Consider the following 23,552-nt stretch of genomic DNA (forward strand, 5'->3'; position numbering starts at 1 on the left):
AGGCACAGACCTCACCTCCACCCCGCCCCGTCCCTCCGCCAGACTGGAGCGCAAGCTATGGTTGCATTGATCACCGAAGGCTCCTCACAGCAACCGCTGCTTTCCGGAGTCGGATGAGAGGAGACTTGTGACTGGCAATTGGCAGGGGCGGGGCGGGCTAGGCCTGTAGCGCTGGGCGACCGTCCTGGGCATGGATTGGGCCACGGGGTTGTCACCGTTATCCGGGAGGCGTGGTCAGCGCTAATAAAGGCGGGGGCCGGCGCGGCAGCTGCAGTAAGTTCCACCGCAGCTAGACCTCGGAGTGGTCGGCGCCAGGCGGAGCTCGTCAGTTCCGTCCACTTCAGCTGCAGCGTCCCCCGCCGGGTGTCTCGCCGCAGCCTCGGGAGAGGAACAGACTCTGTCAGAAAAATGTGAGTTGACTCTGGTGTGGGAGGCTCGGCACCTCCTTGACAACTCTCACTCCAAGCTCCCGACTCTGCGGGACGGAAAATGGCGCATTGCAGCAGCTGCAGCAACGCGGGGAGTCACCACCGCGCGCCGCCTCCGGACCGGGCCACCCCCAGGGAGGGGGGCTAGCACCCCATTCTCGCACCAGCCACAGCTAGCACCCCACGGGCAGTGCAGGGGCACAGGGGTCCCGCAATCACTGCACCCTCTCCTGTCGTCTGAGTGGCGCCTCATTCTGGTTTTAGTATAGTGGAGACTCGGAGAGGGCGGGGGCTGGGGGTGGTGGATGGGGACAACTGGGCAAGGGACTCGAAAGGCATTTCTGTCATCTGGCTAAGTAACTGCTTAGCGCTTCAGGAAAGACAGTCATGGGTGCAACTGCCAGTTGTTAACTTGGGTTGCCCTACAATCTCTGGATTTGTTTACCCCTCACCCAAAGTGTGATGTCTAGCCCCCCTCATGGCAGTGAGCAAAGTTCCAGAAACTTATCTGCCAGTTCTCTGGCACCAGGTGAGCAGCTCAGAAAGACTCAAGGGGTAGTGGGATAGTGGCCTGTCATCCCAAGCGGCTGTTCATGCCGAGGCCGCTCGTATAAGAGACGTTTTTCTATCACTGAGTCTTATCAAATATTTGGAGGAGAAATAGGGAGAGCGGAGCTTCCTCCTTTCCTCCAACACACACAGTTTAGTCTCCAGCAATCTTCAACATCACCCCCTTCACAAGATCCTGTGGGAAAACTACGGCTAAACAAATGAAGTACTTCTCTTTCAAGACCTCAGTATGTCTAATACAGATTTTTTCTTTCTGATTCCTACCCTGGCCTGGTCCTAGATGTATTTATGTTGCTTCTATAAGTGACAAAAAAGGGAAAGATTTGTGTTACATAAGGGTTGTAATTATCCCTAGATATTTTACTGCTGAGTGTTTCCAACTCCCAACAAGTAGTAAGTGAAATTGGCCTTGCAAATACTTCATAGCCATTTCACTTTTTCTTTTGATTACTATGGTTTTAACCAGATATGAGTGTTCTATGCATTTTGGGCAAGCCGTAGAATTCCAGTTGTTTTCATTTTGGGGCGGGGGCCTCCAGATGGTATCCATGTGGGATGAACAGAAGGCAACGGAGAAATCCTGGTGGCTAGCGGGGCATCACGAGGTCTCTGACCTTAATCTTGTCATTGGTGCCACCATCCTGGACTGCTTCCAACCCTGGCTGCTACCTAGTCATTGAATTTTCTGCCTTAAGTCGAGAACTAGATTGCTTAGCTAGCTCAGTGGCAGGACAAGAGTCTTATGGCTCCCATGACTTTGTATCTATCTTTGCTTTACCTCCTTTGCACCTTAGAGGGAAATGGGAAAGTGATCCTTTAAGTGGAGAATGAGTCAGGTGTAATCTGCTACTATAGCCTCTCTGAGGAGTTATTCTTTATCTTTTTAGACTAAAAGAAATTCACTTAATCAAGGAGGAGGAGCTTCTGGGTATTAGTTCTATTAGTCAAATAGTTTCCTTTTTGGTGACTTTGTGATGGTTTCATTTTTGTTGCATTTACTCTTGGACTGCTCCTGTGAAGTATGTTTGGTGAGATTCTGCTTCTGTATGAGGAGTTCTTACTGTAATTTCTGTTCTCCATCAAATTTGAGAGATCTCCCCCCTGCCTGTGGGTGCTTCCTTGGCCAAGAACATCTCATGACTTAGGTTATACTTCCGGGAATTCTTTAGGAGGTGAGTTTAGCCTTCATGTTTTGGGACACGGAGAGGAGTTTGTCTTGAACACCACACACTGGCTTTGAGTGGTACAGAACGAGAGAACATTCTCTGTGTGTATAGTACAGTAAACCAAGATCTCTCTTTGGGATGTAAGTAACCAAGGGAGTCATCTGAGACTCTGTGCCAAATCCAGAAAAGGAAGGGACAGAATGTCTATAATGCATGCACATTGAGGACAATTTCTAGCATCTTTGCTTCCTGTCTATGCTCTTGGAACAGTTTCCATAACTAATGTAATTGCTTTGGGCCCCAGATTCTATCTAAGTGAAATCCCCATTTTCTCTGCCAAAAACAAAGCAAACAAACAGTCCTGACTCACTCCGCCTACATAGACTTTGCCTTTGGTGATTTTCTAAGCTGCCGTTATGGTAGCTCTGATTTCCTCATCTTGTGTGAAGCATAACCAATAACTGGGCATATAAACCAATAACCATAACCAATAACTTGAATGTAAAAAGGGGTGAACTGACAGACATTACAGCGTACAGCCTCCCTCCTGGCTGCTTGGCAGGATACAGCCTCCCTCCTGGCTCCCTTCACGGACTGGTGTTGAGTGTCTGCAGCTTTTCCAGGCACACGGTGTAAGCTGCCAGTGGATCTACCATTCTGGGGTCTGGAGGATGGTGACCTTCTTCTCATAGCTCCACTAGGCAGTGTTCCAGTAGGGACTCTGTGTAGGGGCTCCAACCCCTCATTTCCCTTCTGTACTGCCCTAGCAGAGGTTCTCCATGAGGGCCCTGCCCCTGCAACAGACTTTTGCCTGGGCATCCAGGCGTTTCTATGCATCTTCTGAAATCTAGGCGGAGGTTCCCAAGCCTCAGTTCTTGACTTCTGTGCATCTGCAGGCTCAACACCATGTGGAAGCTGCCAAGGCTTGAGGCTTCCACCCTCTGAAGCCAGGGCCTGGGCTCTGCATTGGCCCCTTTCAGCTACAGCTGCAGTGGCTGGGACATAGGGAACCAAGTCCCTAGGCTGCACACAGCATGGGGACCCTGGGCCTGGCCCACAAAATCACTTTTTCCTCCTGGGCCTCCAGGCCTGTGATGGGAGGGGCTGCTGTGAAGGCCTCTGACATGGCCTAGAGACATTTTCCCCATGGTCTTAGGGGTTAACATTAGGTTCCTTGCTATTTATGCAAATTTCTGCAGCTGCCTTGAATTTCTCCTCAAAAAAGTATTTTTTTTTCTTTTATACTGCATCATCAGGCTGCACATTTTCTGAACTTTTATGCTCTGTTTTCCTCTTAAAATGAAATGCTTTTAACAACACCCAAGTCACCTTTCGAATGCTTTGCTGCTTAGAAATTTCTTCTGCCAGATACCCTAAATCATCTCTCTCAAGTTCAAAGTTCCACAAATTTCTAGGGCAGGGGCAAAATGCTGCTGGTGTCTTTGCTAAAGCATAACAAGAGTCACCTTTGCTTCAGTTCCCAACAAGTTCCTCATCTCCATCTGAGACCACCTCAGCCTGGACCTTATTGTTCATATCACTGACAGCATTTTTGTCAAAGCCATTCAACAAGTCTCTAGGAAGTTCCAAACTTTCCCACATTTTCCTGTCTTCTTCTGAGCCCTCCAAACTGTCCCAACCTCTCCCTGTTACCCAGTTCCAAAGTTGCTTCCACATTTTTGGGTATCTTTTCAGCAATGTCCCACTCTACTGGTACAAATTTACTGTATTAGTCTGTTTTCATGCTGCTGATAAAGACATACCCAAGACTGGGAAGAAAAAGAGGTTTAATTGGACTTACAGTTCCGCATGGCTGGGAAGGCCTCAGAATCATGGCAGCAGGCGAAAGGCACTTCTTACATGGTGGCAGCAAGAGAAAATGAGGAAGAAGCAAAAGCAGAAACCCCTGATAAAACCATCAGATCTCATGAGACTTCATCACTATCACGAGAATAGCACGGAAAAGATGGGCCCCTTGATTCAGTTGCCTCCCTGAGTCCGTCCCACAACATGTGGGAATTCTGGGTGATACAATTCAAGTTGAGATTTGGGTGGGGACACAGCCAAACCATTATCAGTGGGGAAATGCCATGTAGGACAAGGCTAGCACATTTGTCCCTGTAGCCATCATGGCAGAGGACTTGTTTGAGTTGGGTCAAAGGATAGCCCCAGACAAGATCTCTTGATGCCATCCTGGACGTCCCTGAACCGCATCCAAATGTTGCTGCAGAGTCTTTCATCTTTTACTTTTTGCCTCTATGCTGCATCTCCCTATTTGAGATTGCCAAGGAGTAAGAATCCATTCTAATTTTGTATAGCCTAATCATAATTGTTTAAGTGGTTTGGGGTGAGGATGCATGTGAGTCCTTTCTTTTTTTTTTTTTTTTTTTTTAAGATGGAGTCTCGCTCTGTCACCCAGGCTGGAGTGCAGTGGTATGATCTCGGCTCACTGCAAGCTCTGCCTCCCAGGTTCACGCCATTCTCCTGCCTCAGCCTCCCGAGTAGCTGGGATTACAGGCGCCCGCCACCACGCCCGCATAATTTTTTCTATTTTTCAGTAGAGACAGGGTTTCACTGTGTTAGCCAGGATGGTCTCAATCTCCTGACCTCGTGATCCGCCCACCTCGGCCTCCCAAAGTGCTGGGATTACAGGCGTGAGTCACCGCGCCCGGCCCTTTTTGTCTGCTTTTTTTTTTTTAGAGATGGGGTCTTGCTATGACGCCCAGGCTGGCCTCGAACTCCTGGGCCAGGAGGATGCGAGGAGCACTTCAGCCTCCTGAGTAGCTGAGACTACAGGTGTGTGCTACCACGCACTGCTCCTTTCTTGTCTTGGTCACTTTGTGTACTCTGCCCATGTCTTTCCACAGGTCTGCTCCAGCTCAGCCACCTGCTGAAGGGACAGAAGGGACTGCCCCAGGTGGGGGTCCCCCTGGCCCTCCTCCTAACCTGACCAGTAACAGACGACTACAGCAAACCCAGGCACAAGTGGAGGAGGTAGGTAGATAGCTGTTTCTCTGAGTTTCCAACTCTAGGAGTTTGGAACAAAAGGGAACTTCTTATCTTTTCTCCTTTTTTTGTAGGAGAACAGTCAAAAAGGCCCCGAGAGGCAGAGTACCCTTTAGAGTTGCACAGGGCCAGACTTGTGATTCTCTGGTTGTTGTTCTTTCCTCTGTCTTTGGCAGGAAGCTTAGTAGCTTTGTTTCTGTGCCCTCCTCAGGTGGTAGACATCATACGTGTGAACGTGGACAAGGTCCTGGAGAGGGACCAGAAGCTGTCAGAGTTGGATGACCGAGCTGATGCCTTGCAGGCAGGAGCATCACAATTTGAGAGCAGTGCTGCAAAGCTAAAGAGGAAGTATTGGTGGAAAAACTGCAAGGTGAATTTTCTTGTCCCCTCCTCCATCTTTTCCTGGGCTTCCACTGGTAGAAGGCAAGAAAACCTTCAACTTCTACATTTCTTCCCTCTGATGGTGCAGTATCTCTCTGACCAGCATAATGCTTGAGAGGAAATCCGAAAAGCCTCCTTTTGAGATTGCATTACCCAGAATTGGCCACCAGGGTAGGCTAGAGTATTCGGAACCGCTATCAGGAAAAAAGTGATACCCTGAGGAGTTTGGAACGGTTAGTTAAGGAGCTTTTCCCCCATAGGAGTGGCCTGCAAAAATTTTCTCCTGTCTCATCCTCAGACACACCCAACATCAGCACAATGGCTCAGGTATATGTATATATACACACACACACATTATATATATACACACACAATATATATATACACACACACATATATACACACACACATTATATATATACACACACATAATATATATATACACACATACACATATATACACACACACATATATACACACACACAAAATATGTATATACACACACATATGTACACATACACATTATATACACACATACAATATATATACACACACACATAATATATATACACATACACACATAATATATATACACACACTATATATATACACACACATAATATATATACACATACACACATAATATATATGTACACACACAATATATATACACACACACTATATATATACATACACATATATATACACACAATATATATACACACATAATATATACACACAATATATATATACACACACATATATACACACACACATAATATGTATACACACACATTATATATATACACACATAATATATATATACACATAATATGTATACACACAGATACACATAATATATATATACACACACACACTTCATAATATATAAATATATATATACACACACACACACTTCTTTTTCTTTTAAATTAGCTTTCTCAGGTTGAAATATATATTTTTAAATGACTGCAACTTTTGGGAATGAGCTGAACACTTCACAGTGAAAACTGAACCAATTGGTTAAATATCCAGAGTCTGTATCTCTATTGGAATGCCTTCTAAAGCCCCAAGACACCAGGAACCAAGCAAAGAGGAGCTCAGTGCAGGTCCTGTGATGAATCTGAAAAGCTACAGACGTACTGAGGTTATGATCCCCTGGGAAGCAGAAGGGTAGGGCCTCTCTAAGAAGCCTGCAGTCTCCTGGGTGATGAGTGTTTTTTCCACTGTCCTGAGGGTGGAGGGAATTCTGTTTCCCACTAGAGATGTGGTTCTTTTCCTCATTCCTGAAATTCAAGGGCTCATTTTTTGTCCATGTTTCCTCAGATGATGATCATGCTGGGAGCCATCTGTGCCATCATCGTGGTAGTTATTGTAAGTAAGTATCGCTGAGGTTGCTGGTGGGTTGAAGAGGTGGGAAGGTCCTGGAGTCTTCTCCCTGCCTGCCTGCCTGCCTGCCTGGGGAGTGGGGCTGCTCTGACTGAGGTATGGAGACCGCTGCTATGGGATCGTCACTTGGTTCGGGAGGGGGGAAGGGCAGAGACAAGGGATTTCTTTGATGGACAAGGCTTCCCCCTGCAAGGCATTGCAGGGAGATGGTGCCTCCTGTTCTGAAGAAGTAGGGCTATGCTGTGTGTCACTGGCTTGGGTTGGAGGGACATCGTGGGGATGGGGCACTTAACAATGGAAAGACCTGAATGTCCGGTAACTTGGTGTAATTTGCCCTCTTGTTTTCTCCTGTCTCTTTCTCTTTTCCGTCTGGGACTTCCTGATTCCTGTGTCCAGTCTACTTTTTTACTTGAGAATGTGCCACCCCTTCCCTGTTCTCCATTGCCATCCACACTCATGTCCTCTCCCCTCTGTTTGCTCTCTCAACACACGTCCCCACCCACCGTCCTCCATTCCAGCCCAGGCTTCTCCATCACCCATTCCTCCTTTTGCGTTGCGTTCATTTGCACTCTGTCCCTCGACAGTAGAAATGCTGCTCGTGGTGCAATCTAAGTCACTACCTGAAGAGCAACAGCTGGCGCCTCCTCCCCACGCGCTTCTTCTGTACTCTCAAGTTCCCCCAAAGCCCCAGAGAGTTGGAGGCCACGGGAAGGGGCAGGGAGGGGAGTAGCTGAGGCGAAGTACCCGTGAAGCTGCCCAGACTTGGGAGGAGAAGAGTATCGGTGCCCATGATGTCTCCTAGAAAACCTGGTTACTGGCAGGGGCTAGAGAGGGACTGGGAAGATGGCAGCTCACTCAGTGCTGCCTGGTCATGTGGAGCCTTCCCTCCTGAGCCAGGCCTGGAGAGGGTCCTGGCGGTGGACCAAAGTCCAACTTGGTTTCAGTGCAGCACGCTTTTCGAAAGTAAAACTTGCTTTTTGTAGTTATTTCTAATCTGTTCGTCCAGGATTTTCTATGTCTTTGGGGATCTTACAACTTTACTTTGTTCTCCAGAGGTCTGGAGAACACTTATGGATTGTGAAAATAGCAGGACTTGTTTCCATCCTAGAAGCAGTCCCATGTGCTTCTAACTGGAAGGAGCTTTCTCTTCTTTATATTTTCTACAGCATTCCGTATGAGGGCACCAAATAAATTCATCTAGCCAGTAGTTTAGCCAAATAATTTCACCTAGCTCCCAGTTAATTGTTGGCATAAAGAGAGAGATTGCCTATTAGTTATAGAGAAACAGTGAGTCAAGTGCTTGATTTGAAAGTAACAAGCTCAGAGGAAGCCACTCCTTGCCCTCGTTAAAGAGGGTCCCGTTCCTCTCTTCCTGTTGATGAAGGGGTGTGAGGGTGTTAGAAGTGTGAGATCTTTGGATACCCATGGAATCTCTTCCTCCACACCACCCGTGCCCTTGCCAAAGACAGGGATGAGGCAAGAGGTCCTTCCTGAGGCCCTGCTGATCCTCAGGATGCAGAGAAGTCGTGTAGACCCACCAGCCCCACCTTGCGGGGAGGCGTGCCAGCCTGTGACAGGTGTCGTTGTGTATTGCTGTGCTGTCACGGCGCCTTCTCCTTGAGAACCGCCTGTCTGTTCTTCCTGCAGTATGTTCCCCTTCGAACCACCCTTACCTGTCTGAATTCTACTTTGCCTCCTTTCTCTTCCTCCTCTTTGCATGGTTTATGTGTATAGACAGTGGAACCTGAGGATGGGATCTGCTCAGCCTATCTTCAGGGCAATTGCTGAGCTTCAGGATGGGTTATTAATGTGGGATAAACCCAGGTGCAAGGGGAGGAGGACAGGCTGGGAACAGAGTGGGGAATACCCATAGCCCTTTATTCCTTCCTCCCTCAGTCCACGAACAGGAAGAGGGTGAGGCCATGCTGGGCAGGGTCTGGATGCCCACTTTCCATGCGGCAGCATTTCATTGCACAAAACCATCCTTCCTTTCCCTTCGCCCTTGTTTCCCATATTCCCTTCGTCCTGCCCCAGGGCGGGACTGAAGAGCTGGAAGAAAGCAGTCAGTACCCTCCCAACGGCCCCCCTCGAAGGTCTCCACTCTCCTCTGGGCTCCTCCTTGCCTAATGCAGGGGGTCACCGCTGGAGAAGAACCACCACTGTCCTCGATGTGTCCCAAGCCTGGAGCAAATCGTTCCTCTTGGCTCTCCCAGCCCTATTACAGAAATCATTCCTGGGTTTCTGTCCCTCTGAGGCTCACCAGGTGTAGTTGGCTTTGTTCTTTGGGGGTATTAGCCCTTCTACTTTCTTTCTCACCCACCCTGTACCCTCTTCTGTGTGTCTTTGCTATCCCCCTTCCCTCCCACCACTCATGTGCATGAGCAAATGTGCAACTAAACCCTGGGACTTTGCAGTCAAATGAAGCTGAGCTTCCCACATCCCCTTCTTCGGTTTGCCATGAGACGATGTGGGGTTTCCACTGTGTGTCTGTCATCACCTCTTTGTCTTTTTTTCCTAACCCTGATCTCATACTTGTATAGAGTAATAACAACAGTTGTACTTCCACCAAAGGCATGTGGCATATTTACCAATTTCATGTATTCTGAACAAAGGCAAAAAATACAAATTCCTACCACTAAACTGGCTTGGTTGTTGTTTGGGTGGGAGTAGTTGGGGGGTTTGGGGGGAAGGGTGTCGTTTCTTTCTCGTAGTCTCATGTCACTTCAGGTCAGCTGGGCTGGCTTACATGTGCTGCACGGTCTTCCTGGAGATGGGAGGTCTGTGCGTCAGCACAGGAAGTGGTCTCCCAGCGTTCAGCCTGAAGCAGCCCAACTCTTGTAGGTGCTGGTGAGAGGAAGTGAGGACAGGAAGTTGCGTGGGCATCTCACACTAGCAAACAAGCGCAGGTTCCCTCAGGCCTCTTCTATCTGCCTCCTGTGCTCCTTCCTAGGTCCTTGGCCTGCTTGTCCTGTCCCAGAGGATGTGCCCAGATAAGGCTGTCAGTGAACACCTCCTTACCCCCTTTTCCCCATCATCCTCACATACAGTTTTGGTATGCTGAGTTCCACTGTATTGACCAGGCACATTTTAGAAATGAATAAAAGGAGAAATCTCTCCCTTGCAGCTGAGGGAGTGAGGCATTTGCAGGTATCCTGAAACTCCCAGCAGTTATCCGAAGGAGCAGAACCCTAACTGCAGCAGAGATGCAACTGAGATGGAGCCCGGGGGTGCCTCTGAGGGCCTTTGTTCCCTACCTTAAACACTTTGCAAGTTAGAGCCGCTAGGCTTGGGGACAGGGCTCAATTGGGACCAGTGTGGAGGAAGACAGGAAAGTGGAAATGCTTGGTCACAGCAGACACAAGGGGCTTTTATTTTGACAGAGCCGAGTTTGGGAGGGGTAGCCCAGCCCCAGCCCGTGCCTCATTGTCCCTCACTTGTTCCTTCTCCATTTCTTCCAGCTTTGTTTTCCTATCACCACACCACCAACCTGGCTCTTTAGTCTTAACCTCCATCTGGACATTCTGCCTTCTTCTTGTCCCCTCACTTCTTCCTGTTCTCCGCCTTGGTGCATGAGCCCAGGGTGCACAGTGAAGGAAGGCAGAGGCCTATGCAGAGCCAGGCCCAGTGACCCGTGAGCTGGTACCACCTTCATGCCTTTTTAGCTCTGCGACTTGACTTAGAGTCCTTCTGGGAGCACATGACTGCTCTTTCTTTCTACTCTGAGGCAGGAGAGTGGCTACCCAGAGTGCCTTAGAGTCTTGACAGACCTTAGGGAGGTAGCTAGGAGAAAACAAGAGGGAACACGACTGGTTTCATTTTCATTTAGGGCAAACTCAAAAGCAGGAGGCTGTGATGGGTGGGTGGCTGGAGCTTGGGGCATCTGGACTTCCACCGTGGTCTGGGTGGGGAGGTGGTTAGAGTGGGTGAGGTGGGCCAGGTCCAGAGCCAAGGGCAACCAGGGTCTTACCTTGGCGTCTCTGAAGCCCCAGGAACAACAGTGCAAGAAGGAAGAGGCTGCTGGCAACGATGACTCCCAAGGCTGTTCTCTGCTCTGTAGGTGAGAACAACATGGGCGGGGATTATCGTGTGCAGGAATCATGAGCTGAGCCCTCACCTGCAGTGTCCACCCCAGGGAGGAGGAGCTAAGGAGTGTGTGTGTGAGTCCCTGGTTGAGGAGCCTGGAACAAGGCACCCAGCAGCATTTGTACTTATTCATAAGGTTGCTGGATACTCGTGGGTTACTCCACACAGAATTCTCTACCTCTTCTCACCTAAGGACGAGTTTTTAAAAATTGCTTTGCAAGTGAGATTTAGGTTGGTTTATTTGTTAAGAGTTAACTTGCCTGGACACAGTGGCTCATGCCTGTAATCCCAGAAATTTGGGAGGCTGAGATGGGCGGATGGCTTGAGCTCAGGAGTTCAAGACCAGCCTTGGCAACATGGTGAAACCCTGTCTCTACCAAAAATACAAAAAATTAGCTGGGCGTGTTGGTGTGCGCCTGTGGTCCCAGCTACTCGGGAGGCTGAGGTGGGAGGATCACGAGCCTGGGAGGCAGAGGTTGCAGTGAGTCGAGATTGTGCCACTGCACTCGAGCCTGGGCGACAGAGTGAAACCCTATCTCAAAACAAAATAAAACAAAGCAAAACAAAATAAAAACAACCTGTAACTGGGATTTTGTAAATAGTTGGGGAATGATGTGAGCTGAGGTGAAACCTCAGTTTTGGGGAAGTTCACAGTCTAATGAGCGACCAAATGCCCAGTGCTCCTGGATGTTTCCATTTTGAGTTGCGGGTTCTTTCCTGTCCCTTTCCTGTTTAAAACCTTTCAACAGGCAGGGTGCGGTGGCTCATGCCTGTAATCCCAGCACTTTGGGAAGCCGAGGCGGACAGATCATTTGAGGTCAGGAGATCGAGATCAGCCTGGCCATCATGGTGAAACCCCATCTCTACTAAAAACACAAAATTAGCCAGGCTTGGTGGTGCATGCCTGTAATCCCATCTACTTGGGAGGCTGAGGCAGGAGGATGGCCTTGAACCCAGGATGTGGAGGTTGCAGTGAGCTGAGATCGTACCACTGCACTCCAGCCTGGGGAACAGAGCAACATTCTGTATCAAATAAATAAAATGAAATAAATAAATAAATAAATAAATAAATAAATAAATAAATAAAACCTTTCAACAGCATGCTATGGCTCTCAGGAATTTCCATCTTGAAGGCCCAGTGAGATCTACAGGGTTTAATTAAGCCCGTAAGGGGAATCCGGTTGCCTGTTTTTCACATTCTCTCTTTACCATTGATTGATAGGTGACCTTGGGCAAATTCATTGACATCTGCAAGTGCCAGTTTACTCACCTGTAAAATGGGAGTCATAATCCATAAAATCATACATTTAAGTGTTTTCTACAGTGCTTGATTCATGTAAATGCTCAATAAATAGAATTACCTCCGAATCTTCAGAGCCACTTTCCCTTTTTCCCATATACCCTAGGCTTTAGCTGTGCTGAGTTACTTGCAATTCTCCAAAGTTTCTTTAGGCTGTTGTATGATTTGGCTTTCATATATGCTATTGTTTCTATCTTGAGTTTCCCTTCCCTCTAAGCTAGTTAACTTGGCTCAAATGTCATCTTCTCTGCCTACTTAGTCTTGTCTCTGTCACTGGACTGATCTCTTGGAGGGCATGATGAGGAATTACTCATCTGGGATCTCCAGCCTTAAGCACATTGCCTGGCCCCCTGGAGGCTGGAGTATAATGAAGTCTCAGGGGATGTGTGGTAGAAGCTGTGGCAGCTGCCACCTTGGGAAAGACAACCAGGAGCTGAGGCAGCAGCATGAAGCCAGGGCTGTGAACAAAGTGGATGGGCAGCAGAACAAGGCCATAGATGAGCTGGGGCAGGAGAGCCATGAGCCCTAGTGTGGAGGTGGGGAAAGGGAGGACACTCCCAGTACCTGGTGGGACAACCTGGGTGCTGGCCCCAAGGGGCTCCTCCAGAGAGATGTGGGTGACCTGGCAGGTGTAAGTGGCACCTGCAGAGCCAGGTTCTGCGATGAGAGAGGAGGAGATGCTGTAGGTGCCTGCCACGCTTTGCCTGAGGCTGGAAAAGGAGGCACCAGAGACTTGGACTGGGGATCCGCCCAGCTCCTGTCGGGTCCATGTCACTGCCACATCCAGAGGATAATAGCCAGCAATGTCACAGATGAGGGTGGGCAGCAGAGCTTCGTTTGCCAAGCTCAGTCGTACTTTGGGGGAAGCTGGAGAAAGAATGAGGAATAAGATTACACATGGATCTAACTGGGGACAGCGGAAGAGCCTGAGGCCTTTTCTTCCTGCCAGGATGAGAGTAGATTGTGGAGGCTAAAGTGTCCCTTGGTGGTGTACCAAGGTGAGGGTGTGTGCAGGGCCCACCTGGATGCAGGCCGTAAGTGGGGGCGGGGGGGGTTACATTTTCCAGAAAAGTGATAGTTGTAAAGCCAACTAAAGGTTGGCTGGCTTCTTACCGTCATTCTAAGCCAGATATATATATTTTTAAGATGATGTCTTGCTCTGTTGCCCAGGCTGGAGTGCAGTGGCATCTCAGCTCACTGCAACCTCTGCCTCCTGGGTTCAAGCAATTCGTCTGCCTCAGCCTCCTGAGTAGCTGGGACTACAGGCGTGCACCACCACGCCTGGCTATTTTTTGTATTTTTAGTAGAGATGGAGTTTCACCATATTGACCAGGCTGGTGTCAAACTCCTGACCTCGTGATCTGCCTGCCTTGGCCTCCCAAAGTGCTGGGATTATAGGCGTGAGCCACCGCGCCCAGCCTCTACGCCAGAGATTTTAAAGGATAGCAGTGATAATGGTCAGAACCGCTTCCACTGCCCTGCCTTGGTTTGCTGCTGCTGCCATTCAGGATGTGGTCCAAAAGGACTGGGGTGATGGAGACAGCCGGCCACAGCAGGGCAGCAGGATCCTGGACTGGAAATCTCTTGGTGGAATTATCCTGGAGTCCAGCGGGACTCCTTATGTGATGCCATCTGTGCTTCCGCGGTGAAGATGGCATGTAAGTGGTGGGACTGAAGCCTGCTTCTCAGGAAAGCACTCTTGCATTTGGGTCCCAGTCTGAAAACGCTCCCAGTGGACATGTTATATACCCTTCCCTGGGATAACCATGTCCTGGCCTCACCTTGGATGTTGAGCTGGATGATCTGCTGAGTTCGGTACAGAGAGGTGGTGATCTGACAAACGTAGGTCCCCTCGTCCTGTATAGTGAGGCTGGGCAGGGTGAGGGAGGCATCCCTGGCCATGCCCAGCTGCTCAGGCTCCAGGGTTGCGCCCTTCCGCACAGCCTGCCCCTGCCCTGTGGTCCAGCTGTACACCAGCTGACCCCTGCCCTTGTGCTGCAGCCGCCACTCCACACTGATGAGGTCCAAGCCTGGTGCCATGGAGAAGCCACAGTCCAAGGAGGCTGAGGACCCCAGCAGGAAGGTCAGGGATTGGGTCTGTGTCGTCACCTGGAACTCCACTGTGAAGAGGAAAACAGGGGTGATTTGTGGGCTACTTCCTCCTTGAGGTCACCTGATCTCCAAGCTGTGGGCATGTTGTGTGGCATACACCTGCCTCTTCTTCCGTGCCTGACAGGCCAGATGAGCTTATTTTCCATCACACGGAACCACAAAGAAATGGGGCTCTGGAAAGGCAGCATGGTACGCATGATGGCCATCACCATTTTGGGATCACTTACCCTAGGATAATTTAGTGAAAGCTATAGATCTCTCACCAGGAAAAATACACATACAAAATTAAGAGTTACCATCAATCTTCAGGTAAGTACTACTAGAGTAGCAGAAAAAGCTCTGAAACCCTGGTGTTCCACTTACTGGCTCTGTGACCTTTGACAAGTCACTTGGTGTTACCAAGCTCACCTACTTAAGCAAGGATGCTGTGAAGACTAGGAACAAGAGTTTAAAAAGCACGCGGTGGCTGGGCGCGGTGGCTCACGCCTGTAATCCCAGCACTTTGGGAGGCCAAGGTGGGTGGATCACCTGAGGTCAGGAGTTTGAGACCAGCCTGGCCAACATGGTAAAACCCTGTCTCTACTAAAAATACAAAAATTAGCCGGGCATCATGGCAGGTGCCTGTAATTTCAGCTACTCAAGAGGCTGAGGCAGGAGAATTGCTTGAATCTGGGAGGTGGAGGTTGCAGTGAGCCGAGATTGCACCATTGCACTCCAGCCTGGGTGACAAGAGTGAAACTCCATCTCAAAAAAATGTAAAAAAAAAAAAAAAAAGTATGAGTTATTAGGAAGCTGAGGTGGGTGGATCACCTGAGGCCAGGAGTTCCAGAACAATCTTACCAACATAGAGAAACACCGTATCTACTAATAATACAAAAATTAGCTGGGTGTGGTGGCACATGCATGTAATCCCAGCTACTTGGGCGGCTCAGGCAGGAGAATCACTTGAACCCAGGAGGTGGAGGTTGCGGTGAGCCAAGATCGAGCCATTGCACTCCTGCCTGGGCAATAAGCGAAACTCCATCTCGATTAAAAAAAAAAAAAAAAACATGTGGTAGTAGTATCTGTGCCAAACATGCTTAACCTAAATCCAGTCATGAGGAAAACAATCAGACAAATCTAAATGGTGGGATACTCTACAAGACCACTAGCCTGGACCCTTCAAAAATGTCAATTCTGTGAAAGATGTTCTAGATTAAAATAGGGAACAGCACAACTAAATGCACTGCATGATTCTTGTTTGAATTGTGTACTTAGAAAAAGAAAGCAGTAAAAAAACATATTGGGACATTTAATTATTATTATTATTAATTTTTTTTTTTTTTTTTTTTTTGAGACGGAGTCTCGCTCTGTCACCCGGGCTGGAGTGCAGTGGCCGGATCTCAGCTCACTGCAAGCTCCGCCTCCTGGGTTTACGCCATTCTCCTGCCTCAGCCTCCCGAGTAGCTGGGACTACAGGTGCCCGCCACCTCGCCCAGCTAGTTTTTTGTATTTTTTTAGTAGAGACGGGGTTTCACCATGTTAGCCAGGATGGTCTCGATCTCCTGACCTCGTGATCCGCCCGCCTCGGCCTCCCAAAGTGCTGGGATTACAGGCTTGAGCCACCGCGCCCGGCCTTTAATTATTTTTTTAAGAGAAGGGTCTCAGGCTGGGCACAGTGGCTCACGCCTGTAATCCCAACACTTTGGAAGGCCGAGGTGGGTGGATCACCTGAGATTAGGAGTTCAAGACCAGCCTGGCCAATATGGTGAAACCCCATCTCTACTAAAAATACAAAAATTAGCTGGTGTAGTGGCGTGCGTCTGTAATCCTAGCTACTTGGGAGACTGAGGCACAAGAATCACTTGAACCTAGGAGGCAGAGGTTGCAGTGAGCCGAGATCGCGCCACTGCACTCCAGCCTGGGAGACAGAATGAGACTCTGTTAAAAAAAAAAAAAAAAGAGAGAGAGAGAGACAGGATCTCGCTATGTTGCCCAGGCAGGACTCAAACTCCTGGGCTCAAGCAATTGTCCTGCCTCAGCCTCCTGGGTAGCTGGACTACAGGTGTGCATCACCATGCCCTGAACTTTATAGTTGAGACTATCATTGTATCAATTAAAAAGTGTCTAAAAGGATGAAGATCCGTGGCATACTAGGCAGTGGTGTCGGGGGATAGGGACAGTCTGCCCTGGCAGGGAGGAGTATTTTATCACTGATAATATTCAGAATTGTCAATGTCAGGAGATGGTGAGACTATAAAGCCATCTGACTTTTAGCCAATTTTATTATTGTTCTGAAATATTTTACACTCTGCACTCCCTTATTGCCTGCACCATGGGTAGACTACTCCCCCACTTTGGTTTGTTTCTGACATGATGGTTTTGTAACCATGAAGGATTACGTCCTTGTCCTTCGCTGTAAACTAATACATGCTATGGATGGGAGCATTTGGGGTTCAAGTGTTGCCTTCTGCAACTTACTCTCAGTTCAGAGGAAAATACACACATACACATATACACACACGGGGAGTCAGGGGGAGAGAGAATGTGGCAAATTGGTGACAATTGGTGGATCTAGGTGTAGGGTATGTAGGTGTTCATTATATTATAATTTCACCTTTTTTTGTAGGTTTGGAATAAAAAGAGAGAAATATCTACCCATGCCAGGAGTGTGGTAGACACTGGACAGCTGCGAGGACCTTTTCTTTCTAATGTGGCAGATGAGATTTAGGTTGGACCACAGAGAGGTTAGAGTGTTCTAGGGTTTTCCAAGGATAGGAGGGTTGCCCCCTAATTTTCTCTGGACTTGGTTGTCTCTTCTTGGAGACACAAAGAAGCGGGGCACAGAGTCTTGGATTAATGGGCTCTGGGGAACCCTGTCATCATGTTGTCAATTTGTTGTGCCCTCGAGGATGTGCGGAGCTGGAGAGGGCAAGTACTGGGTTTACTAATAAGATAATGAACAAACGATGCATCCCTGAGCTTTACCCCTAAAGCACCAGACCAGGCTAGCCTTTCACTGGGAGAAAACCGGGTTTTGGCTCAATAAGACTACAGTGGACAGCACCCATGAGCAGAATAGCATCATGTGTCTTATTTCCTCATGGCAGCCCAGTGAGATGAGAATGATCTCCATTTTGGAAATAACACACAGGTTGTCTGTGTGCTTGGACCTTCAGGTAGGGGCTTCGAAGCATTCTCTTGTGGACTCAGGGTTTTTTTTTGTTTGTTTTGTTTTTTGAGATGGAGTCTCGCTCAGCTGCCCAGGCTGGAGTGCAGTGGTGCAATCATGGCTCACTGCAACCACCGTCTCCCAGGTTCAAGTGATTCTCCCATTTCAGTCTCCTAAGTAGCTGGGATTACAGGCACCTGCCATCATGCCCGGCTAATTTTTGTATTTTAATAGAGAGGAGGTTTCACCATGTTGGCCAGGCTGGTCTTGAACTCCTGACCTCAGGTGATCCACCTGCCTCGGCCTCCCAAAGTGCTAGGATTACAGGCGTGAGCCACCGCACCCGGCCTGACTCAGGGGTTTTTAGGAAGAAAGGACCAAGGCCTAGGGATGCCCTGAGGTGACCAATGTGGATGGAGGTGGATTTGTTCCCTTCCTTCTCCTTCTGTCCCCCATATCTTACCACTTTAGAAAAGCAAAACTTTATATGACTTGCTTTTCATTTTCTTTCTTTCTTTCTTCCTTTTTTTTTGAGATGGAGTTTCCCTCTTGTTGCCCAGGTTGAAGTGCTATGGCACGATCTTGGCTCACTGCAACCTTGGCATTCTGGGTTCAAGCAATTCTCCTGCCTCAGCCTCCCCAGTAGCTGGGATTACAGGCACCCGCCACCCTGCCCGGCTAATTTTGGTATTAGTAGAGACAAGGTTTCACCATGTTGGCCAGGCCGGTCTTGAACTCCTAACCTTAGGTGATCCACTGGCCTCGGTATCCCAAAGTTCTGGGATTACAGGCATGAACCACCACGCCTGGCCTTGCTTTTCATTTCCTTACCTGCAGTTCGCACAGTCCCCTGGGGGCTCAGGGGCAAGTTCAGCGTCGGATGCCAGAAAGCATCATTCTTGGCGTCTATGGGAGTCTTCATCACCATGGAGATGCTAGGTCCTCCTCCGGAGACCTGCACGTTGGCCATGAAGCAAGCTGCTGTCTCCACAGTGGTCTCTCTCGTCTGGAGAAAGTAGTGGGAGATCTCACAGGTCACCTCCTTCCCGCTGCAGTCAGCATGGAGCAAGGCCTCCGCCTGGGGAATCTGGACCAGGTCCACTGGGGAGAAGCGGGGCACACACGGAGGGCAAATTGGGGTAAGAACACCAGGGCCAATGGGAGGCAGTATGTGTGGCTGTAATCCGGACCTGGGCTGTCCTGGTGGAGGGAGCCCGGGAGGACCAAGGACACAGGTGGAAGGATTTTACCTGAGGCCTCGAAGATATCAGTTGGGTCATCTTGGGCCAGCGTGCCCCCTTGGAAGTCGGTGAAGTCCTCCAGGGAGCCATCGTCCAGCACTGGCACCTGCTTTAGCACCAGGGAGGCCCTCGCCCTGTCCTCACTGCTGGCGAGAGCTCCACGGTGCCCGCCGTCCTTCGCCAGGAAGCAGTCTAGGACCACGTCCACTGCCCGCCACTGTGTTTCTGCTGTGTGGGGCTCTGCAGACAAAGGCTGGGGTGAGCACCCCCTTCCCCAGAAAGCTACTCCACACTTGCTTCCTGCCCCCACCCCCAAACTGTGGAGTCAGCAAAGGGTAAAAGTTGCCCTCCAAGATCCTAGCTGTCTCTGTGTCCCTCTATTCTCCTGTCGTCCCCAAACCAGTTTTCTGGAGAGCACCTGCTAGTCCAGGCAAATACTTCTTGGTGTGGGTTAAAGTCCTGGATTTGCCTTGCTTAGAGGAGTTTATACTTGCATTTCCAACTGTTGAATGAAAGACTATCTTTTCAGTCAAAGGAATTCTCAGAAAAAAAGCAAGTGCCACCGCAGAGAGAGGAGGCTGGGCGGTTGCTGTTGCTGGGGCACTGACAGCCTGCATTACTTTCTCCCATATCGGGTAGTCTTCCCCTCCCCCGCCTTCAAGGTCACCTTCCAAGTGATTTCCTCGCCTGGGGAGTCCTCTCCTCTTCTAAAGTGTCAGCTCCCAGGCCAGTGCCTTCTCCGTAGGACAGTGGCTCCCGACACAGCCACACAGGCAGCCCCTCTTTAGCGTTTTCCCTGTGGAGTCCCCACCCTCCCTCCACACACACTATTGGTTCCTTCTTTTGCCAGCCACTGAGCCTTCCCCCTGTTGGGCTTAGAAGGCGATTCGGTCAACCTCGGCCCCTTTTCTCCTCTGGAATCTCGGGGAGGGTGGCACCCTGGGGCTTCAGTAGCTCTCCTCCCAGCCAGCTCTCCCCAACTCCCAGACTCACTGGTTTCTGCTGCTCCAGATAGAGCCAGGCAGAACAGCAGGCACCAGCTCTCCTCTGTGCCCATGGAGGCTCCTTGCCCACCACCCTTCTCCGCAGTCCTACGCTGCTTGCGAGGCCTGGCGGGAGAAGGGGGGCTCTCCAAGCACCCCTGGCCAGCCAGAAGCCTTTGGATTTCTTCTGTTCCCGCTGCTGTGGATTTTTCTTTCACTTTCACTTGGAGCAAGGTGGCAGCCCGCGTCTCTGTGTGAAGCCCTCTGCAGCAGCTGCCAGAGCCCTGCTTACTGTTCCCCTTTCTCTCCACCCACCTTACCCAGAAATCCCCAGGTGATTTCAAGACCTGACTTCTGCACCCTTTTGCTCCCCTCCTGTCCCGAGAAAGTGGAGATATAACTGGGAAAAGGGGATCTGAAATCAGACACAGGATCCGCAGTAGCCTGGGGACCTTTCTCAGCCCCACCCTTGAGCAGGCCCCAACGCAACCGGCTGAGAAACCTCCTCTGCCAGATCCTGACCTGAGCCAGGAGGCGGCCAGGAGCCTGGGTTTGGGGACTGGAATTTCAGAGAGGAAGCTGGAGAGCTGCAGGGTGGTCGTCTGGCACTTTATTTTGTCTGTCTTGTAGCATATGGGTCTTTCGCAGCAGGAAGTGTGTTTTACAACCAGAGCCCCGCCCTCCTGCAGCGCAGGCGCAGCTGGCTGGGCTCCTGACTCCCACTCTCCACCTCGTCCGTGTTTGTCCTGGTCCCTGGCAGTCTCGAAAAGGCACTCTGTCACGTGTACACAGGAAAGGGCCCTGACAAGAGGATGGGACTGCAGTGGTGGCTGCCAGGTCTCATTCTCCCTAGGATGGCCGGCGGGGTGGGGTGGAGGCCAGGGCTGTAGTGCAGCTCCCGCAGGTGCTGGCTCACGGGGAGGAGGCAGGCTCCGGTTTTCGGTAATCCTCTTGGATGGGGATGGTGCTGCCTTCCTCCTCCCTGGGGCAGCTGTAAGGACAAGGTTCTGCAGGCTCCATGGGACTTTCTCCTTTGTCTGCAGAAGGAGATCTGATGAGTCTTGGCCAGCAGTGGGGGCCGGGGGAGACGGGAGAAGGAGATGGGCAGAGGCAGGTGTGCTTGGGGGAGGGGTGTCAGGAGCACGCCAGCTAAGGGGAGAGAAGGGCTAGGACCAAGGCTGGTGAAGTGGAACTGGTGGGTTTCAGTGAGATTCCAGGCGTGGGTAGTGGGGCTGAGCTGTTGGGGTGTGGTGCAAGGGCAGGACCGGAGACCTGTATTCTGTCTCTTACTTGATCTATATTTCCTTTGTTGATGGAGGAACAGGGTTCCGGCCAGGGTGAAAACAAGAAACATTCCGGAGAAGATCACAAGAATACGAATAAAATCTGAGCTGCACAGGGATCTTTGGGCTGTGATAGGAGGGGACACACAGGGGTTAGGGGAGGGTCTAGCCCTTGGCTCCCTCAGCCCAGCCCTCCTGTCACCTTGTCTGTCCCCTTTCCCCCATCTTCTTCTCTCCCACCCCCCACCGTTAGCCAACTCCTCTGCTAAGTGGTGGACTCTGCTTTTTCCCCTCCTCTTATCCCTACTCCAAGGAGCTTTCTGTCTGGCTTCCCTCCTGGCCCCTCCTGTGTGCATTCTCTCTAGCAGTGGGGATTAAGGAGAAAACTCACGTGGCCAGTGGGTAGAGAGAGTCCGGGCAGGCAGGTGCCTGAAGTCAGCCAGAGTCTGCATGTGCCCTGCTGTTCTGGCCTCCAGCATCTCTGGAAAAACAGAGACAGAATGAGTAGCAGCAGGGAACCCCGTAGGGCACATCTAAAGGCCTGAGAGGCGCTCAATGGGATGAGAAGGCAGAAACAGGCTGACCTTATCCAGGGGTAGGAGTGGGGAGTGCTGGTTGGGGTGTCACCCCTACCCCATGTGATGGCACAGAGAGTTGCCTGGAACTTACCATTGACATAAGGTAAGTGGGTGGGCTGAGGGTGTGGGCCCAGGGCCTGAGATGGCCAAGTGGTCAGCGAAGGGTTTGGAGGAGGATCACACTCAGTACACTCCTTGTCCCTGCACTGCCAGCCATTGCGACAGGCACACACAGCGTTGGCAGTGATGGTGCAGTTGCGAATGAGAAGACCTGGGGAAAGAGGAGGACCAGAGAGCATAGGACACTCAGACCTGTGGAGACCTTCAAGGTCCACTTGCTTCATTCCCCAGCCCCCATCCCAGGCCCACCTCTAGGGACGTGCTTCCCTTTCCATTCCCACCCCTGCAAAGGCCTCCCCTTGGTTCACTGTTCCCCAATGCCTTTGCCATTATTATTGTTATTAAAGAATAAAGTTAGACCTTTCAGAAGGAAGATTCATGGGTTCAGACATAGGAGCCATGAAAAGTAGAAAGAGCTTATATAACTTTCTCTTGTACTCTCTGACACTTTTTTTTATTTTTATTTATTTATTTTTTTTGAGATGGAGTCTCGCGCTTGTTGCCCAGGCTGGAGTGCAGTGGTGTGACCTCGGCTCACTGCAACCTCCACCTCCTGGGTTCAAGCCATTCTCCTGCCTCAGCCTCCCAAGTAGCTGGGATTACAGGCACGTGTCACCACACCCAGGTAATTTTTTGTATTTTTAGTAGCAACAGGGTTTCACAGTATTGGCCAGGCTGGTCTTAAACTCCTGACCTCAGGTGATGCACCAGCCTCAGCCTCCCAAAGTGCTGGGATTATAGGCGTAAGCCACTGTGCTCGGCCCCAATACTTTAATAACTTTTAATTGAAGTATAATATACATACAGAGAGGCACGCAATAGTGTAAAGCTTAAGAATTTGTACAAATCTGGCTTACAGGCATAACCAGCACCAGATCAAGAAATAGAAAATAGCTGGGTGAAGCAGGGAATTGCCTTGAACCCGGGAGGTGGAAGTTGCAGTGAGCGGAGATCGCACCACTGCACTCCAGCCTGGGCAACAGAGTGAAACTCCGTCTCAAAAAAAAAAAAAGAAAAAGAAAAGAAAGAAAGAAAATAGCCAGGTGCAGTGGCTCATGCCTGTAATCCCAGCACTTTGGGAGGTCGAGGTGGGTGGATTGTTTGAGCTTAGGAGTTTGAGACCAGCCTGGCCAACATGGTGAAACCCCATCTCTACAAAAAATAGAAAAATTAGCTGGGTGTGGTGGCACACACCTGTAGGCCCAGCTACTGGGGAGGCTGAGGTGGGAGGATTGCTTGAGCCCAGGAGGCAGAGGTTGCAGTGAGCTGAGATCATGATACTGTGCTCCAGCCTGGGTGACAGAGTGAGATCCTGTCTCAAACACCACCAACAATAAAGTATGTTAGGAATTTCCAGGGGCTGGGGATGGGGATGGGGGTGGTTGGGGGGTAGAAATGGGGAGTAATTGCTAAGGGGTATGGGTTTCTTTGGGGTGATGAAAATGTTATAGAATTAGATAGTGTTGATGGCTGCACAACCTGTGAATACAGTAAAATAAATAAATAATAAATAGATAGTTACTTGATTACAGTTGCTAAGCATTTTTTTTGTTTGTTTGACGGAGTGTTGCTTTGTCACCTGGGCTGGAGTGCAGTGGCACGATCTTGGCTCATTGCAACCTCCGCCTCCTGAGTTCAAGTGATTTTCCTGCCTCAGCCTCCCCTAGTAGCTGGGATTACAGGTACGTGCCACCACGCCTGGCTAATTTTTTGTATTTTTAGTAGAGACGGGGTTTCACTGTGTTAGCTAGGATGTTCTC

The 23,552-nt window shown here is 49.9% G+C and overlaps 3 protein-coding genes across 7 annotated transcripts in view; 1 reads left to right on the forward strand and 2 right to left on the reverse strand.

Annotated features, from left to right (window-relative positions):
* On the forward strand, positions 1-9,581 carry LOC105484181 (vesicle associated membrane protein 1). The gene is made up of 5 exons (XM_011745561.2): positions 1-410; positions 5,032-5,158; positions 5,382-5,540; positions 6,879-6,930; positions 7,338-9,581. Coding segments are annotated over exons 1-5 (357 nt in total). The 5' UTR covers positions 1-408; the 3' UTR covers positions 7,355-9,581.
* On the reverse strand, positions 9,496-20,418 carry LOC105484182 (TAP binding protein like). Of its 3 annotated transcripts, none has more exons than XM_071072323.1 (7): positions 20,334-20,418; positions 18,838-19,068; positions 18,419-18,688; positions 14,106-14,444; positions 12,889-13,191; positions 10,909-10,992; positions 9,496-9,785 (listed from the first exon to the last, which is right to left on the reverse strand). In XM_071072323.1, exons 3-7 carry the CDS (start codon positions 18,555-18,557, stop codon positions 9,670-9,672), a joined length of 981 nt encoding a protein of 326 aa, XP_070928424.1. In that variant the 5' UTR covers positions 18,558-18,688; positions 18,838-19,068; positions 20,334-20,418; the 3' UTR covers positions 9,496-9,669. The 3 variants fall into 3 exon arrangements, with proteins under 3 accessions (XP_070928424.1, XP_011743866.2, XP_070928423.1); XM_011745564.3 differs by lacking the exon at positions 20,334-20,418 and adding an exon at positions 19,822-20,327; XM_071072322.1 differs by lacking the exons at positions 9,496-9,785; positions 20,334-20,418 and adding exons at positions 10,288-10,721; positions 19,822-20,327.
* Positions 20,400-23,552, reverse strand: part of LOC105484180 (CD27 molecule) — a 7,837-nt gene continuing 4,684 nt past the window's right edge. For all 3 annotated transcript variants that reach the window (XM_071072324.1, XM_071072325.1, XM_011745560.3), the window contains 4 exons: positions 21,764-21,943; positions 21,486-21,575; positions 21,102-21,221; positions 20,400-20,848 (listed from right to left, as the gene is read on the reverse strand). In XM_071072324.1, the coding sequence (XP_070928425.1) occupies positions 20,724-20,848; positions 21,102-21,221; positions 21,486-21,573 (333 nt within the window). In that variant the 5' untranslated portion in view covers positions 21,574-21,575; positions 21,764-21,943 and the 3' untranslated portion in view covers positions 20,400-20,723. The remainder of the gene's footprint in view (positions 20,849-21,101; positions 21,222-21,485; positions 21,576-21,763; positions 21,944-23,552) is intronic.

This window comes from Macaca nemestrina, chromosome 10 (genome assembly GCF_043159975.1).
Source record: "Macaca nemestrina isolate mMacNem1 chromosome 10, mMacNem.hap1, whole genome shotgun sequence".
NCBI classification, from domain to species: domain Eukaryota; kingdom Metazoa; phylum Chordata; class Mammalia; order Primates; family Cercopithecidae; genus Macaca; species Macaca nemestrina.

Excerpts from the sequence above, each read along its gene's own strand:
- LOC105484181 (XM_011745561.2), top strand. Across the intron at positions 5,159-5,381 it reads CCCAGGCACAAGTGGAGGAG|GTGGTAGACATCATACGTGT; the intron begins GTAGGTAGATAG and ends TGCCCTCCTCAG. Across the intron at positions 5,541-6,878 it reads ATTGGTGGAAAAACTGCAAG|ATGATGATCATGCTGGGAGC; the intron begins GTGAATTTTCTT and ends ATGTTTCCTCAG.
- LOC105484182 (XM_011745564.3), bottom strand. The coding sequence starts at position 19,885 with ATGGGCACAGAGGAGAGCTGGTGCCTGCTGTTCTGCCTGGCTCTATCT. Across the intron at positions 19,069-19,821 it reads ATCTGGAGCAGCAGAAACCA|AGCCCCACACAGCAGAAACA; the intron begins GTGAGTCTGGGA and ends CTTTGTCTGCAG. Across the intron at positions 9,786-10,908 it reads GGGGCTTCAGAGACGCCAAG|CACCTACAAGAGTTGGGCTG; the intron begins GTAAGACCCTGG and ends TCCTCTCACCAG.